At 39.7% G+C, this 14,987-nt stretch overlaps 2 protein-coding genes across 3 annotated transcripts in view; one reads left to right on the top strand and one right to left on the bottom strand.

Annotated features, from left to right (window-relative positions):
* Positions 1-152: 152 nt before the first annotated feature.
* On the bottom strand, positions 153-6,170 carry ppwd1 (peptidylprolyl isomerase domain and WD repeat containing 1). The gene is made up of 11 exons (XM_005720081.1): positions 6,011-6,170; positions 5,791-5,893; positions 4,855-4,958; positions 4,578-4,698; positions 4,011-4,458; positions 3,735-3,925; positions 3,363-3,552; positions 3,095-3,276; positions 2,931-3,012; positions 2,665-2,847; positions 153-357 (listed from the first exon to the last, which is right to left on the bottom strand). The coding sequence occupies exons 1-11, from the start codon at positions 6,141-6,143 to the stop codon at positions 214-216; spliced, it is 1,881 nt and encodes a 626-aa protein (XP_005720138.1). The 5' UTR covers positions 6,144-6,170; the 3' UTR covers positions 153-213.
* A 257-nt stretch (positions 6,171-6,427) lies between these two features.
* Positions 6,428-14,987, top strand: part of cwc27 (CWC27 spliceosome associated cyclophilin) — a 30,874-nt gene continuing 22,314 nt past the window's right edge. Inside the window, exons 1-11 of one of the 2 annotated variants that reach the window (XM_013909353.1) lie at positions 6,428-6,492; positions 6,767-6,823; positions 6,952-7,048; positions 7,461-7,573; positions 7,685-7,828; positions 7,991-8,089; positions 8,175-8,278; positions 10,180-10,249; positions 10,415-10,494; positions 10,585-10,627; positions 10,704-10,879. In XM_013909353.1, coding sequence (XP_013764807.1) covers positions 6,782-6,823; positions 6,952-7,048; positions 7,461-7,573; positions 7,685-7,828; positions 7,991-8,089; positions 8,175-8,278; positions 10,180-10,249; positions 10,415-10,494; positions 10,585-10,627; positions 10,704-10,879 — 968 coding nt within the window. In that variant the 5' untranslated portion in view covers positions 6,428-6,492; positions 6,767-6,781. Of the gene's footprint in view, positions 6,493-6,601; positions 6,824-6,951; positions 7,049-7,460; positions 7,574-7,684; positions 7,829-7,990; positions 8,090-8,174; positions 8,279-10,179; positions 10,250-10,414; positions 10,495-10,584; positions 10,628-10,703; positions 10,880-14,987 lie in introns of those variants that run through there. The other variant, XM_013909362.1, reaches the window with a different exon arrangement.

The raw sequence follows: 14,987 nt of genomic DNA, 5'->3' as shown, positions 1-14,987 counted from the left end.
TTCTTACTACAAATATTCTTCACACAGTCACACAGCACTTGTCTCTATCATTCTCTCACACACACACACACACAGTCACACACTTGCATCAGGGCAACTCAGGGTTCAGCATCTTGCCCGATGATACTTCGACATGTAAACTGGAAACACTCTTATAACAACATTTGGTCTTCTTTAATAAATCGCTGTACATTACATGACAAAGGCATACAATTACTTTATGGTGATGTTAATAATGCTGATGTCTTCATATGGCTTGTCAGTCTTCGGGTTGACTTTGGCATTGGAGATTCTCTGGACTGCCTCCATGCCTTTAGTGCACCTCCCAAACACAGTGTGCTTGTTGTCAAGCCAGGGCTGCAGAAAAACAGAAGCACATAAAGAAATTAAAAAAAAATAAAAATAAAAATCACACATATGTTGATCTTATGAGCACTTGTTGTCCATTGCTGACTGAGGTCATTATCCTTAACTAAATAAAAAGCATTTTAGTTAAATAAAAGGCAAAAAGCAAGACATTTGAAAAACACAACTAAGTTAAACGAGGGTGGTGCAGAGGTTAGCACCGTCAAATCGAGAGGGCTTGGATTCAGCATCTGGGTGGAGCCTTCTTGTATGCTGTTTGCACACTCTCTCCGGGTACTCTGGCTTCATCCCACAGTCCAAAAATATGTATGTCTTACCTAACAGTACTGCCATCCTTGTTTACACCTTGGTTACTCTAACTCTCTTTTCTGTCTTCCTCTAATGTCCATACAACTTCAACCACTGCTTGCATCATCACCAAAACTCCTTCCATTGGATTCCACAGCCGTCCTTCAGCAGCTCCACCGACTTCTGGTAGATTTGATTACAAGATTTTGCTCCTCGCATTTAAGGAGATTCACAACCTCACTCCACAGTACCTCTCTGAGCTGCTGCCATTTGCACTCTCAGGTCTTCTTTCTATTTCAGAGTCCCTCCTTCCCATTTAAATACCATATAGAGCCTTCAACTGTTAAGCAGCTAAGAAAATGCATGGATGGATAGAACTAACCCCAAACTAACCAAATTTAAGTCTTAGTCAGATCAAATCTGTCAACACAACCTGCAAAATGAGGCTTTGGTGCACATTTATCGAGACTTAGGTGGATTTTTTGTTTCTGCATTAAACCAATGCTGAAACTATATTATAAGTGCAAACCTTCTCAAGCATACACCAGTAACTACTCAATAACCTGCCCTGCTCTTCTGACAACTGTAGCTACATGTGGTTTGGTTCAGCCTGCAATGTCATTGTTTACTCCTATTCATGTCTGGTAAATATTTTCTCCCCATACTTTTAAATTGACTGGAAGAGATTTGCTAACTAGAGTTTTGGCACCAAAACTGCAAAGCAAGACGGGTATAAATGCTGATTACCCATTATGTGTAGTAAGCTCTGCATAGAGTCAACACAGAATCTTTATCCTGAGAAAAAATCCCCCATATAACAACAAAAAGACTCAAACTAACAATTCATAAAAAGTCAATTGAAAACTATATATAAAAAACAAACAAACTCAAAATTTAAAAAAGAGAATTACTATAGTTTTGTTTTATCTCAAACTTCACCCCCCATTTAGAATAAATTGCGTATTAAACCGTGAGTCTGGCTCATGTAGTGATGTTGTGGATTTTGAAAACTTTGGTAAATGTGATGCACCAGGTCTGTGTAGGCTTCCGTTACACTCTGAGTGCCTGACAGTATTCGTGTTTACTGTTGCCATGTTACACAGAAACAGAATGAAACCCAACACTCTGCTTGGTCATTTACATGTAACGTTACAAGATTGCTGACACTGATGCTGTTCCAGGAGCGACACCAGACTTTGCTGAATCCTGCATTTTCTGCTGCATTGCAAACGGTGTGTTAATATAAATTAAAAAGGACTTCATCTGTAGTTATGGTGAAAGGAAAGTGCACAGGAATTTTTAAGGTTTTACATATCAAGATGTAATAAAACATTATCTAGGTGTTATGAGCACTTCGGTAAATACAACCTTTCAACATTTCAAGCAGGTTGAGGTGTGGACTTTGGGTGGTCCATGGAAACACCTTGATTCTTTTCTTTTTAGTCATTCTGTAGTAGGTTTGCCACTGTGCTTGGGATCATTTGCCTGTTGCACAACCCACTTTCACTTTAGCTGTCAGACAGATGGCTTCACATTTGACTCTAGAATAACTTTGGTTTACACAGACGTTTCACAGTCAAGTGAATGGCTGAAAGATGCCCAGGTCTAACCATCACCTCACCAATTACATGTTTAGGAGCTGATATGAGCGGTTTGCGCTGCCATGCCATTTGGTTTCACCAAACCTGACACATTATGACCATAAGTCCTGAGATTTGTTAAATGAATATGAGACAGTGTCATATTTTGTTCTTCGTCTGCGGTTGTTTTGAGCTAATTTACCCAATTACCTAAATTCTTTTTATTATGACCTGTTAAATAAAATCTTAGCGCCAATAAAGGGTGTCATTTATATAATCTTCTTTTTACCATAATTCTAATTATAAGTTTGAAACGGTAATATCACCATCTTACATGTAGCTGTCGTACTTTTTCAGAAAAGTAAATTGACATCTTATTCACACGATGATAAAATACACGTCTGAAAGTGGTTTTAGTTGGGCTACTTACAGTGGGTACCACGGTGATAAAAAACTGTGAGCCATTGGTGCCCGGGCCTCCGTTTGCCATGCTAAGTGTGTATGGGCGGTCGTGTCTCAGCGTGGCGTGGAACTCGTCTTCAAACTCCCCTCCCCAGATGCTCTCTCCTCCCATGCCTGTTCCTGTGGGGTCTCCAGTCTGAATCATGAAGCCCTGTCAACGACAAAGAGAAAAACACTCAGAGCCAGAATCCCACAGTTGATCGCCAAGCTTCATAAAGAAAAAGGACAACGTACCTTGATCACTCTGTGGAATATGTGGCCATTGTAGTATCCATTCCTGCTGTGGACGCAGAAGTTTTCCACAGTTTTGGGGCATCTAAAACCAAAGAGAGGAAAAGTTCTGTTCCTGTCTTCTAAAGTGAAAGGAGGAGCCAAAAGCATTCACACTGAGGACTTACTCCACAGGGAAAAGCTTGATGTGGATGTCTCCCATAGTGGTGTGGATGATGGCACTGTCAGACACTCTCTTGGGGCCCTCGGCCTGCGTGGCGGCCATCACCTCTTCTTTTGAGGGCTTCTCGTTAAAGATGTCTCTGTCGGAATCGGCGCTCTTGGTATCCTCTGGTTCTCTCTTCGAAAACTTCAAAAAGAGACGACAAAAAACTTATAGTAAGATAGGAAAAAATGCAGCGCTGTCACTTTGAAATGAATGCCTTTCTGTCTCACCAAGTAAAAGCGGTTCTTCTTAAAAGCACTACAGAAGATGGTTGGGTCAGGCTCTACGTTCTGTAAGGCAGGGTTGTCAGAAGCTTTCATCTCCACAGTGGGTGCCACTTGCATGGCCTTTGCAACACCTTGGAACAAACTCAGCTGAACCACACGGATGTTCTCCAGCTTCCCAAGGATCCGCACACATCTAGAAAACAAGAAACACAGGGCTCGGGAGTTATATGTCTATATAACTCTGTATGTGACGTTATCACATTTGATTTCATTAGTTTGTATACTACAATTAAAATACTCGTTTACATCTCTTAAACATTATTTTATTACGAAACACAACTGTGATTCAGTCTCCACCTTCATTTGTGAGCATACCTGTTAGTTTCCACATTGATGACCTTGATGCCCAGCATGGTCCCATACAGAACAAAGTGGCCAGTCTCATCAAAGATGATGTTTGCCAGCCGGATACCATCCACCTTCTCTAGTTCTCTCTCCACAGCCATCCGCCTCCCAAACTCCATGTCAGGAAGCTGCTGTCTCATCTGCTGCAGCTCTGTGAACATCTAACACACATATAGCAGCTGTGATTGGCGTGCAAAATTCATAACGCTAGCAATGATCCAGGCTGAAAGGTGAATGGCAGGTTACCGTTAATGATTCATCAAACACTCGCATTAGTTTTCCTGTTAGGAATCGGAAGATCCTGACTTTCCTATCAGAAGCGATGGTGGCCATCTTCTTCCCATCGGGGGAAAAGGCAAGGCTGGTGGGATAGGTTTTGTGTTTTGCAAATTCATACAAGTCAGTGTCCGTTTTGTATTCCCAATCCACATGTTTGGGGAACTTGAATTCATTTGGAAGGCCTGTCCAGTACTCCAGCATTCCCGCTTTGTCAGCAGACACAATGACTCGAAACTTGGGATTCAGGCGGATTTGGGAAAGCGGTGCGGAGTGCATTTTGTCAAAGACATGGAGGGGGTCGTTGCCTCCCCTGCCATCATAGATGAAGATTTTCCCTGTGGACTTTTCTGAGCAGGCTACTGTGCAGATGGCATCTCCAGGATTATAGATCCACTCAGACTGGCCTGGATGAAAGCTACATATAGACAGATCACAGTAGAGAAACCAATCAAATTAAAGGAGAACTTGCACTCCAAATCTATCAGCAGTAAAAACATTATTGTGTCTGGCCAGAAAATCTTCATTTAGACTCACCCCAACTTCAGCATATTGATCATGTCAAAATTGACCACGTCAAATACTTTCATGGCCTGATCATCACCAACGGAACAGAAAAGGGCCCCTTCCGCACTGACCGCAATGCTTTCTATCACACCTGGGCAAAAAGCAAGAACAGTGTTTATACACATCCTTTTCACTCATTAAAGACAGGTTATATTATAAGATACAATGCACCGGGTCTCCATAACTTCCTCTCAGTCCAGTGCCACTAAGAATGTTAAAAAGAAGTTATCACAAATTAAGTTCATACCGAGATGACTTCGAAAGTGTTTGACAAACTCTATCCCCTCGTCCTCCTTCTTCTTCCAAAATTTGACATGGCCATCCTGGCTGGCAGTGAGGATGAAGTCTGACCTGAAACAGCACAATGTTATGGCGTTACTTCAGCTTCAGCCCACTTTTCCCATCCACATCCCATCTACTGATGGAGTTAGACAATCTTTATTTGAAGTAAAGAGAAAATAAAAAATCAGGATTGCGAATATGGATGCATCAAAGTTTTTCTTTGTTTGCCTGATTTGTTTTGGGGGGGTTGTCATTCAATTTATGCCAGGGAAACAGATAATAATACAACACTTTCAGGCTAAAAGTGATAAGACCCAACAGATAAATGTTAGCCATTACTGATAAAATGTCATCTTACAAGCTTACAGGTCAACAGCAAACAACACAGCTTATATCAGCTGATGGAACTTCATTGTTATTACAGATACAGCACTCAGTGGCTTTTCAAACAAACAATGAACAGACACAACCAACTAATAACATGTAATACAGCCTGCAAGGTTCCTCTATAAACAGAAGGCTGCAGGAAATTGGCATGCCTTGTCACTGGAATGATAGAAAATACATCAATAATAATTATTAAAACGGCTGCCCACTCTTAAATAAAAGAATTACTCAATTCTGGTGCTTCGTTTAGATTTCCCAGGTGATGGTATCATACACGTCACCATTTTAGGTTGACTTTCACGTTGGCACAAGCATGAATGCTAACACTGGATCAGCACAAAGAAAATCCTGGAATATGAAGTATGCTGGCAATACTAATTGATAGTTTAGGCATTTTAACATTGCATCGCTTTTATTAAGGTGGTTTAATAAGCTGGATGTAAGCGAGTAGTGCTGTAAAGTGGAAACGCTTCCTCACGTATAAAGGAACGTTTCCTTGTAGCTGCTGACTTACTTTGTACAAACTAAGTGTGTGATGACGTCCCTGTGCATATAGCTCCGTTCATACATTGCAGCCGACGGGAGGTTGTCCAGATAGACACGCTCGTACTCGAGTACTGAGAGAAACAAATACACACAGAAGTTAACGGACGGCGTTTGGCGCTTTATTAGCAGTGATTAGAGAGCAGTCGCAAAAAGCTGCCAGTGTGCCGAATGAACAGCCAGAATCCCACCTTTCCTTTTCTTTGCCTTTGTGGCTTCGCTTGGCATGGGTCCAACCCACTCGGCATCTTCTTCGTCCCCGTCCCCATCATGATCATCATCTACTTTGCGCTTCAGTTCCACATTCTTTTCAATAGCCGCCATTGCCGTGATCGCCCGTGTGGTCCTTCCGTAAATACGGTACTTCCGTTCAGCGCCTAAATCTCTGATTTCTTTGTGCAGTTGTTTTTGTCTCAAGTCTAAGTTGCTAAAATTCTACAATTATTAATTATAAACAACATCTTATGCGTCTCACTTTTTCTCAAGAATGCATAATTATTAGGATTAATGAGATTACGCTGTAATTACACGAAACGTGTTGTTTCCAGAGGGGCTGTTGTGATAGCGCACTAGGAGCGATCCAAAAATCTGTTTCTCGGGGTGAAGTACCGAGCTAGTTTTGGATTGTTTTGTCATCAGCACTCGCGGAGTTTGATTCACGTGCGAATAAAAGGTTTTTATATATTTTATGGAAACAGAAAAAAACAAATTAAGTGGCGTTCTTTGAAAAAGACTGAACAGAAAATCAATAATTAAACCGAAACCCCCTATGTTCTCGGAAGTAAACAATCAACTCATGTATCGCCAATATGGCTGTAAAGAGTGAAATGTGAAGTGTATCACATTTAAAGTTACCTACTGTAACAAACTTTACTATCTGTATTTTCGAGGAACCTAAAGTTCAGATCGTGTGAGAATATATTTTTTATTCTGCTAACAAAACACAGAAACGTAGCGGCAGGATGAGCAACATTTACATTCAAGAGCCACCAACAAATGGGAAGGTAAGCGCCCGTTTACAATTTGAACTTCAGTTTTTTCGTGCATAATGTTGCGGATTTGTAGGCACCATTAGCTAGCCACTCCTAACACTGTTTAGCTCTGAATGTATAATTTCGTGGTCTTTTCGCAGGTCCTGTTAAAGACAACAGCAGGTGATATTGACATTGAGTTGTGGTCCAAGGAGGCTCCTAAAGCATGCAGGAACTTCGTGCAGCTGTGCATGGAAGGTAAGAATTCACCAAGGAAGTGCAGAAACCACTGGAGAACAACGTCAAATTCAGTTTGCGCTAAATTAGGCCGAATTATTCCAGGCGTGCCCTTAAAATATATTGGTTTGGTAAAACTAGCCTCTTTAAGCATTAGGCCATGATGCGTGTAAGTGTCATATTTTTATCTTATTTTGAAGATTATTGATGGACTAAATGTGAATAAATGTTGAGTCTTAGCCATCGTTACTTATATAATTCTTGTAAGCAGAGAAATGGCTGTTATGAGTGTACATAAGACTTTATTTAATCCCAGAAACTATATTCAGCTGAGCACTGTCTTTATTTAAATGTCCTTGTTGGCTCAGATTTCTTGAGGGAACTGTTGTTGCCTTATTGTTTATTTAGTATACAGTATGTCTTGATCTTCTAGGTTATTATGATGGTACAGTGTTCCACAGAGTGGTGCCTGATTTCATCGTTCAGGGGGGAGATCCTACTGGGACAGGGGCAGGTGGAGAGTCCATCTATGGCCGACCATTCAAGGTGAGGCTGCTTTTCTTCTCATTTTATTTTTAATTCTGAAGTGGATTTCTAATTCCTATGAGCAGGTGACACTAAAATACGATGTCTTCTAAACTTTCTTTCGCCTTTCAGGATGAGTTTCACTCTAGGTTGCGCTTCAATCGGAGGGGTTTGGTTGCCATGGCAAATGCAGGACCACATGACAATGGCAGTCAGTTTTTTCTCACCTTGGGACGTGCAGATGAACTCAACAATAAACATACCATATTTGGCAAGGTAAATCTGTAAGAACATGATGACTTATTCTCTATCTGTATTCATGATTGAATGCTGTCTTCAATGAATATATGAATATACCAAGATGAGTGGCGTTTTCCCCAGGCAGGATGTGCTAAGAGTGTGCCTGACCATTTCTATTTTCTGCAATCCCCACTCCAGGTCACTGGAGACACCGTGTATAACATGCTCAGATTAGCAGAAGTTGAGTGTGATGGTGAGGAAAGACCTCTGAATCCTCACAAGATCAAATCTGCTGAGGTATTTTAGTTCATTCTATTTTACCTGCTCAGCAATATGTTTATCTAGCTTCTGTAATTTAAGCTTTTCTTTTTGTCTGTCCTAGGTGTTACATTCTCCATTTGATGACATCATACCTCGTGAAATAAAGAAACTCAAAAAGGAAAAGGATAAAGAAGAGACAAAGAAATCACAGTCAAAAGCCACAAAGTGAGTGCTCGGCCTTCATCTGTCTTTCTGATTGAAACAAGATCAAGACTGTACCCAGGAGCACCTGCATTTTTGTACATAAGGGAATATATTATGCTTATTTCCATATCTATATATAGATATATATTTTCTTGCACTTTACTAGAGTAGCTTTGCATGATTCACAGTGTAAAATATTACTCATTTGTCTTATACTGAGTCTTATACTGGACCTTGGTCTATGGTTCATCATTTATGTAAAAAAGGTTGAACCTTTAAGGTAACCCATTCTATATGCCAATGTTTTTAGTTACCCCCAGTGTTGTTGCTCCTTTAGCTTATCACCTGCCAGAAGACTACAGAGGTCATAGACCACAAAGTTATTCTGAAGTGAAATCAAGTGTTTACAAACAGTGAAAGTGTCCACTGTAGCTGCTGTTTATGCTTCTCATACACCGATCAGGCATGACACTGACAGTGGTCACACTGATTATCTCTTCATCATGGCACATGTTAGTAGGTGAGATATGTTAGGCAGAAAATTAACTTTTTCCCCCCAATTGATGTTAGAAGCAGGAAAAATATGCAGTGGTCAGTGTCATTGGCGGCCTGGCTTATAAGGCTTATTGAGGCGCGAGTGATGGCTGGCCCGTGTTTCAATCCAACAGTTGAGATACTGTAGCTCAAACTGCCAAAAATGTATTGCTGTTTCTGATAGAATCACAATACACTGTACAGTTGTGTATGCATAGGCACATGCTGACCCCTGTCCACCACAGAAAGCACCAAGCAGTAGTACTGAACTATAGAGCAATGGAAGAAGGTGGCCTGGTCTGATGAATTACGTGGATGTGCATCGTTTACCTGCCTTACACCTACAATCAGGCCTGTTTCATTTTTCAAAAATGGTGTGAGGACAAGAAGCACAACAGTGAGTTTTAAGTGTTGACTTGGCATCCAAATTCTATTTAGAGGATCTGTTGCTAGCATCATGGTGCCAGATACCATAGCACACCTTCAGCAGTCTTGTCGAGTCAGGGACCGACACAATATTAGGCAGGTGGCCATAATGCCTGATTGGTGTATGTGCTGTTATCCCTGATCTTTGGTGTTTTGTGTATATGTTGGTGTTAAAATGTTAGAAAACAATATATTCACACAGATTGCTTAGGTCAGTATGAAACCTCTGCTTTTGGTCTCTTGGCACCTAGGGATTTATTGTACCTGTGCTAACATCATTATTATTATTTGAAACTTTGGCTCTGGTTTATACACTATATGGACAAAAGTGTCTGGCTACTTACACGCTACATCTACAGGAGCTGATCGGCCATTGAAACCCATGCCACGAAGCCAGTAGCACGTCATAATTGTGCTGATGTGAGGCTGAGAACTCTGTAGTTTCTAAGTCAGCAGAGCATTGATGATTACATGCATTGTGCCTCAGCATCTCAGTAACTTTATATGGTCTGCCACGCTGTGATTGAGTTGCTGTGGTTCCTAAAGCCTTCCTCTTTGGAATAATGCCACTTACAATTGATCATGGAATATCTTGGATGGAAGAAATTTCACAAACTAACTTGCTGATCCTAATTCAGGTCTATGCTCCATGTCATGAAGCTTTTTAGAGCGACCATTCTTTCACAAATGTTGTGAAGGCAGACTGCATGGCTTACATACACCTGTGGCAATGTGACTTAAAACACCTGAATGCAAAGATTGGCAGGTCCAGTATATTTGGCCTCTCTTTGAAGAACCTGAATGATAGCCTGAACTAGAGGTAAAAAGTTTAATAGGTCCTCTTTAAACTCATTACTGTTTGCTACATGTTTAATTTATTTTTAGTGCCAATAATGTTATTGATAAAGATTTATAACAATATGTTATTTCCCTGCAATTACCCATGTTGGTGTGTTTTGTAGGAATTTCAGTCTTTTATCATTTGGAGAGGAAGCTGAAGAAGATGAGGAGATGGTGAACCAAGTCAGCCAGGTACTGGATCATAAAACCATTATATGTGGGCACCTCTGACATTTACTCTTGTGCCACTCACACATCATAACTAGGTGTATATTAGAAATATTAAAAAATTTCAAAAAGTACATAGACATGTAAATAACTGTTGTCTGGGCATTTTTCTTTTCTTTTTTTAAATAGACATTCAAGGGAAAAAGCAAAAGCAGCCATGACCTTTTGAAAGATGATCCCAGACTGAGCTCTGTTCCAGCAGTTGATAAGTAATTCATTAATAGTTATAAAACTATTTTAATTTCCTTTTTAAATTTGAATTATTAAAAAGTCTGAACCTATGTTTGCTCTGCTCACAGGGGTAAGAAGAAAAAAGCATCTGCATCTGGTGATGCAGCTTTGGTAAGTCTTTTAGATTTTCCTCCATTTGCACTCAGAGGCGAAGTATCAGCGTTAAGTGTTTGATGTGTTTCTCCAGTCAGGTGACGAGGCTGACGATGATGTTGAGGACGACATGGACACAGATGAGGAATATGACTCGGAGAAGAAAGAGAAGATCAGAGAGCTCATAAGTAAAAAGCTAAAGAAGGAAAAGGGTGGAGAGAAAGTGGCAGAGCCCATTGAAGAGGAGCAAGAAAAAAAGATGAGCCGCAGGTATGTTTTTTTTCCTTGGCTGTTTGTTTGGTTTTTTGCAACCCTGCTGCAAATAAATTAAACTAAACTACTAGAAAAACTTAAAACGTAGCTACTGCATAATGATCTCTCTGAAATTATGTATTTTGAAAAATTTTACCACTAAAAACTGTTGTGTGTAGTTAAAATGACATGGCTGCTAAAAACAAAAAAAATAGTATTTCATAGTTTTTTCAGCAGCGTCTTATGGTTGTTGTTGAACTTGTAATGTGGTGTGACATCCTGGTGGGGGAGCTATTGGACTATGTAATATATAGATGATGCTAAACCTTACCTATTGCTGATTGTTATTGTAACTTTTATTTTTCTGACAAGGAAAATATTTAGTAAGTCCAAGAGACAAAATGTTACTTTTCAATGTTCATAGCTGCATATTTTTTTCTTTTTTAATTAGGTAATTGTTAGTCTGAGATTCCTAAAGACATAGCAGTGCAACACAATGATAAACAACAATTTGAAACCCACAAATTTCATTCAGATGTGATAAATAAAAGCACCAAATTTCAGTTTATGAGAAGCAGGAAATGGTAAACCTTTAGCATCTTTACTAGAAAAATGTCGTTGTTTTAGCTCCACCTTGACCTAATCTTGAAATTTCATGACAACAAGAACAAATTCAAGAGAGATGAGAAGGATTTGTATAATATTTTAACAGCTCAGTGGCCTAGACACAGTAGAAACAATCATTAGCTCGTATTAATTAGTGCCTCTCTGCAGCAGCAAATCCTCTTGAACAGTCATGCTACAGTTTCTCTGATGCAGTCGTGGTTGGATTGCTGGAGGACTTTGTTGTACAAATTAATGTATATTTAACAATTTAGATTTGGTGTTACTTGTTCGTGAGCTATTTTAGATTGTCATCCTTTAGTGCCACCCTTACAGGCACTTTGATGCTGACTTGCTCATCATACTGGAAAGAAGGTTTCCAGACTGAGGCACTTGAGGCATGTAGGGAGGAGTGGTTCATACCTTGGCGTCACTATTTGAAACTTTAGTCATGTTTAATTTGAGCACCCACCATTGTAACTATATATGTCACAGAAGATAAGAAAATGCATAATAGATACCCCTTTTTAAGTCATTAGTAGCAAAACATTTATCTTTAACAGGCATATATTAACTGGATTTATTTAAAATATTCCTCAGATGTATTTAAGCATTCTAATGTGAGAGATTTCTAACCTGAAATAGATGGAGAACCTTACTCTTTATTCGATTTTTAGATAAAAGTGAGCCCAATTAGTTATGAAAAAAAGTAATAGGGCCAACTTGGTTCTTTTTATTCATGTGTAGTGATTTATCCAGTTTCAAGAGCTGGATCCAGAGAATATTTGAAGCTTTGGCTTGAAATGAGTTAAATTACAAATACGTTATCACAATACATTTTTACAGGACCCTGTGTGGTCTTACAAAATAGTTAGTAGACCCGATCATAGCTTTAGCAGCATTCACTGGAAATAATTGTTTTGTGTTTGACCCTATCAATCTCTCACATCGCTGTGGAGGAATTTTGGCCCACTCTTCTCAACATTGCTTCAGTTCATTGAGGTTTGCAAACATTCGTTTATGCACGTTTTTCTTAAGATCCAGTCACAGCATTTCAAACAGATTGAGGTCTGGGCTTTGCTGGGCCATTGCAACACCTTGATTCTTTTCTCTTTTTTTTTTTCCAGCCATTCTGTTGTAGATTTGCGGCTGTGATGGGGATCACTGTCCCATCGCATGACCCAGTTTCAGCAAAGCTTTAGCTGTCGACAGATGGCCTCGCGTTTGACATTAGAGTATGTTAGTATACAGAGGAGTTTATGGTTTACTCAGTGATTGTTAGGTGCCCAAATCCTCTAGCTGCAAAACAAGTATATATCATCAGGCCTCCCCCATCCTGCTTGACAGTTGGTGTGAGGTGTTTGCGCTGATATGCTGTGCTTGTTTTTTGACTAAAATAATCTCCACTTTGACCTTGTCTGTCCGAAGAACATTGCTCCAGAAGTCTTTTTGTTGTTGTTGTTGTCGTTTTGTTTTTTTAACCACAGTCTATATAAAAGACAAGCACAGCCTCCTCTGTAGTTTATCTTCATGGTAATCTCTTTCTTGATCTTCCAGTGTCAGGAGTGACCATATTTAGACAAGAGCTTCAGTGGGCTGCCCACTAGGAGCTGTTGTGACCTGAGGGTTGTTTTGGCCAGCAGGAGTAGAAAACAGTATTCTTGAACGATGCGCAGCTCTCTTATACTCACCTATAAGCTTTTCCACAGTGTCCATGGGAGCAGGTGTGGACCACAAACAAATAGAGGCAAACGTGCTTTCTCTCTTTCTCAAGAGGGCCCACTATGTCTGCTTGTCTCTTCCTACGCATAATGTTAAATCACCTCTCAACCACCTTTCCTCTCAAAAAGGAGAGGTGGTTGTGGACCAAAAAAATATGATGGAACAAAAAACAATGCAGTTAAATACTTAAAACAATAAGTATCAGTCCTGAACCAGTTGTTATACATTAAATGTCAATAAATCTGTGTGTGAAGTTTTTTGATAGTTTGATTTGATGCGTGAATGCAAAGGTATTCATTTCAGTGTTTGAGCGAATTCAGGATCTTTCTGTGTTTTTAAAGTGTGACTCTTTGTTTGCATTTGTCTTCGAGGGTGGGTCACTCTGACTGGTTAATGCTAAATGTTTGGATTTTTAATCTGGATAACTTTCATTCCACATTAACATAGTGAATACATGTCATGGAGTATGGCTATATCCTGGTAGTGGAATTGTATAATTCCATTTGTTTACAAAAGGCACCATAAATATTTCCAAACGTCCACTTTAGTGGCTTCAGTTTGCAGAGTCCTAACACAAAGCTGACAGCTGTAGGATACAGCTGTGTGTCTGTCAGAACATTTGCAGCCCTAACTAGAAGCATCAATGAAGTTCACACACGAGATATAAAGAAGAATCATCCTCATACAGTTTTTATGAAGCGAGAGAAACTCAAGCTATGGAAAAACTGTTCCTATTTAGGGAATACTCTATGAATTTTTATTGGAAATTTGAAGTTGGGCGATTCACAAGACAGACTAAAAAGAATGGTCTAAATCAAAGTAGCAGAGACTGAAGAATCTTCCTGCTCCTATGCTGTTAGATATAACCTGGAAGCCATACATTTTAGACATCCTGCTTGAAGAAGTATGATGGAAGTTTGAAGTTCTTATTAAGAAACTAAGACTAATATCATGCACCCTGATTTCATGAGTAGCAGTGGATGAACTTAAGAAAGTTCCTGCTCACAGCCATTTTGATTCTTTACATTTGCCGTGGAAAACTTTGAGGTCAGAATTCAGAAATTTCAGACCATAAAGTCCTAGTCAATAGTATCTGAAAAGCTCCAAACAAACTACTAGATCCTCCTTTTCCCATGATACAGCTAACTTCACATTTAAACTTTAAGCACAAGCCCAAACTTAGAATACCCAATATTGTATAACTGATAAGTGTTTTTCACTTGTTACGAAACTCTCTTCAGAGCCAAAGAGACATTAAACAACTGATTTCAAAGCCTCCTTGTGACAAGTACACTAAACTTGCAGTGGCTCTTCAAGAAAAATTGTCTACTAGAAGTCCTTATCTCCAGTTCTCCTACTTTTTCCCCAACATGATTTATTTAGTTCTCACCCAATGAAGTGGAGTCTAACCTGTGTTTTTTTTACATTACCTCCAGCTCTGTCAATACACACTCACTTACTTTGATACATTCTCACAAACACATGCACGCACACACACCAAAGCTCGCACGTCTCCGTTGTTTCTCACTGGACCAACATCAGGACTCTGCTCTTTGAAGCAGGAAAATTGGCATTCAACACGAATTGCTTACTTAGCAGTAAACAGCACGTCTGTCCAAGCCAGCCGTATGAGCGCAATGGAGGTGAGAGTGATGGTGTGTGTGATAATATTTGGATGAAAATGACCTGTGGAGAATGGAGAGAGTGATTTAACAGTTATCTCTCCACAATATCCTCTTCACAGGTAGCTCTCAGCACACATAATCAACATACCCCTCTCTCATTAGTGCTAATAGGATAA

The sequence above is a fragment of the Pundamilia nyererei genome, unplaced genomic scaffold, assembly GCF_000239375.1.
Source record: "Pundamilia nyererei isolate P.nyererei 1_Seehausen unplaced genomic scaffold, PunNye1.0 scaffold00002, whole genome shotgun sequence".
Taxonomy (NCBI): Eukaryota; Metazoa; Chordata; class Actinopteri; order Cichliformes; family Cichlidae; genus Pundamilia; species Pundamilia nyererei.
This window is presented reverse-complemented; position numbering and strand designations above follow the sequence as displayed.

Excerpts from the sequence above, each read along its gene's own strand:
- ppwd1 (XM_005720081.1), bottom strand. The coding sequence starts at position 6,143 with ATGGCGGCTATTGAAAAGAATGTGGAACTGAAGCGCAAAGTAGATGAT. Across the intron at positions 5,894-6,010 it reads AAAGGCAAAGAAAAGGAAAG|TACTCGAGTACGAGCGTGTC; the intron begins GTGGGATTCTGG and ends TGTTTCTCTCAG. Across the intron at positions 358-2,664 it reads TTATCACCGTGGTACCCACT|CCCTGGCTTGACAACAAGCA; the intron begins GTAAGTAGCCCA and ends GTTTTTCTGCAG.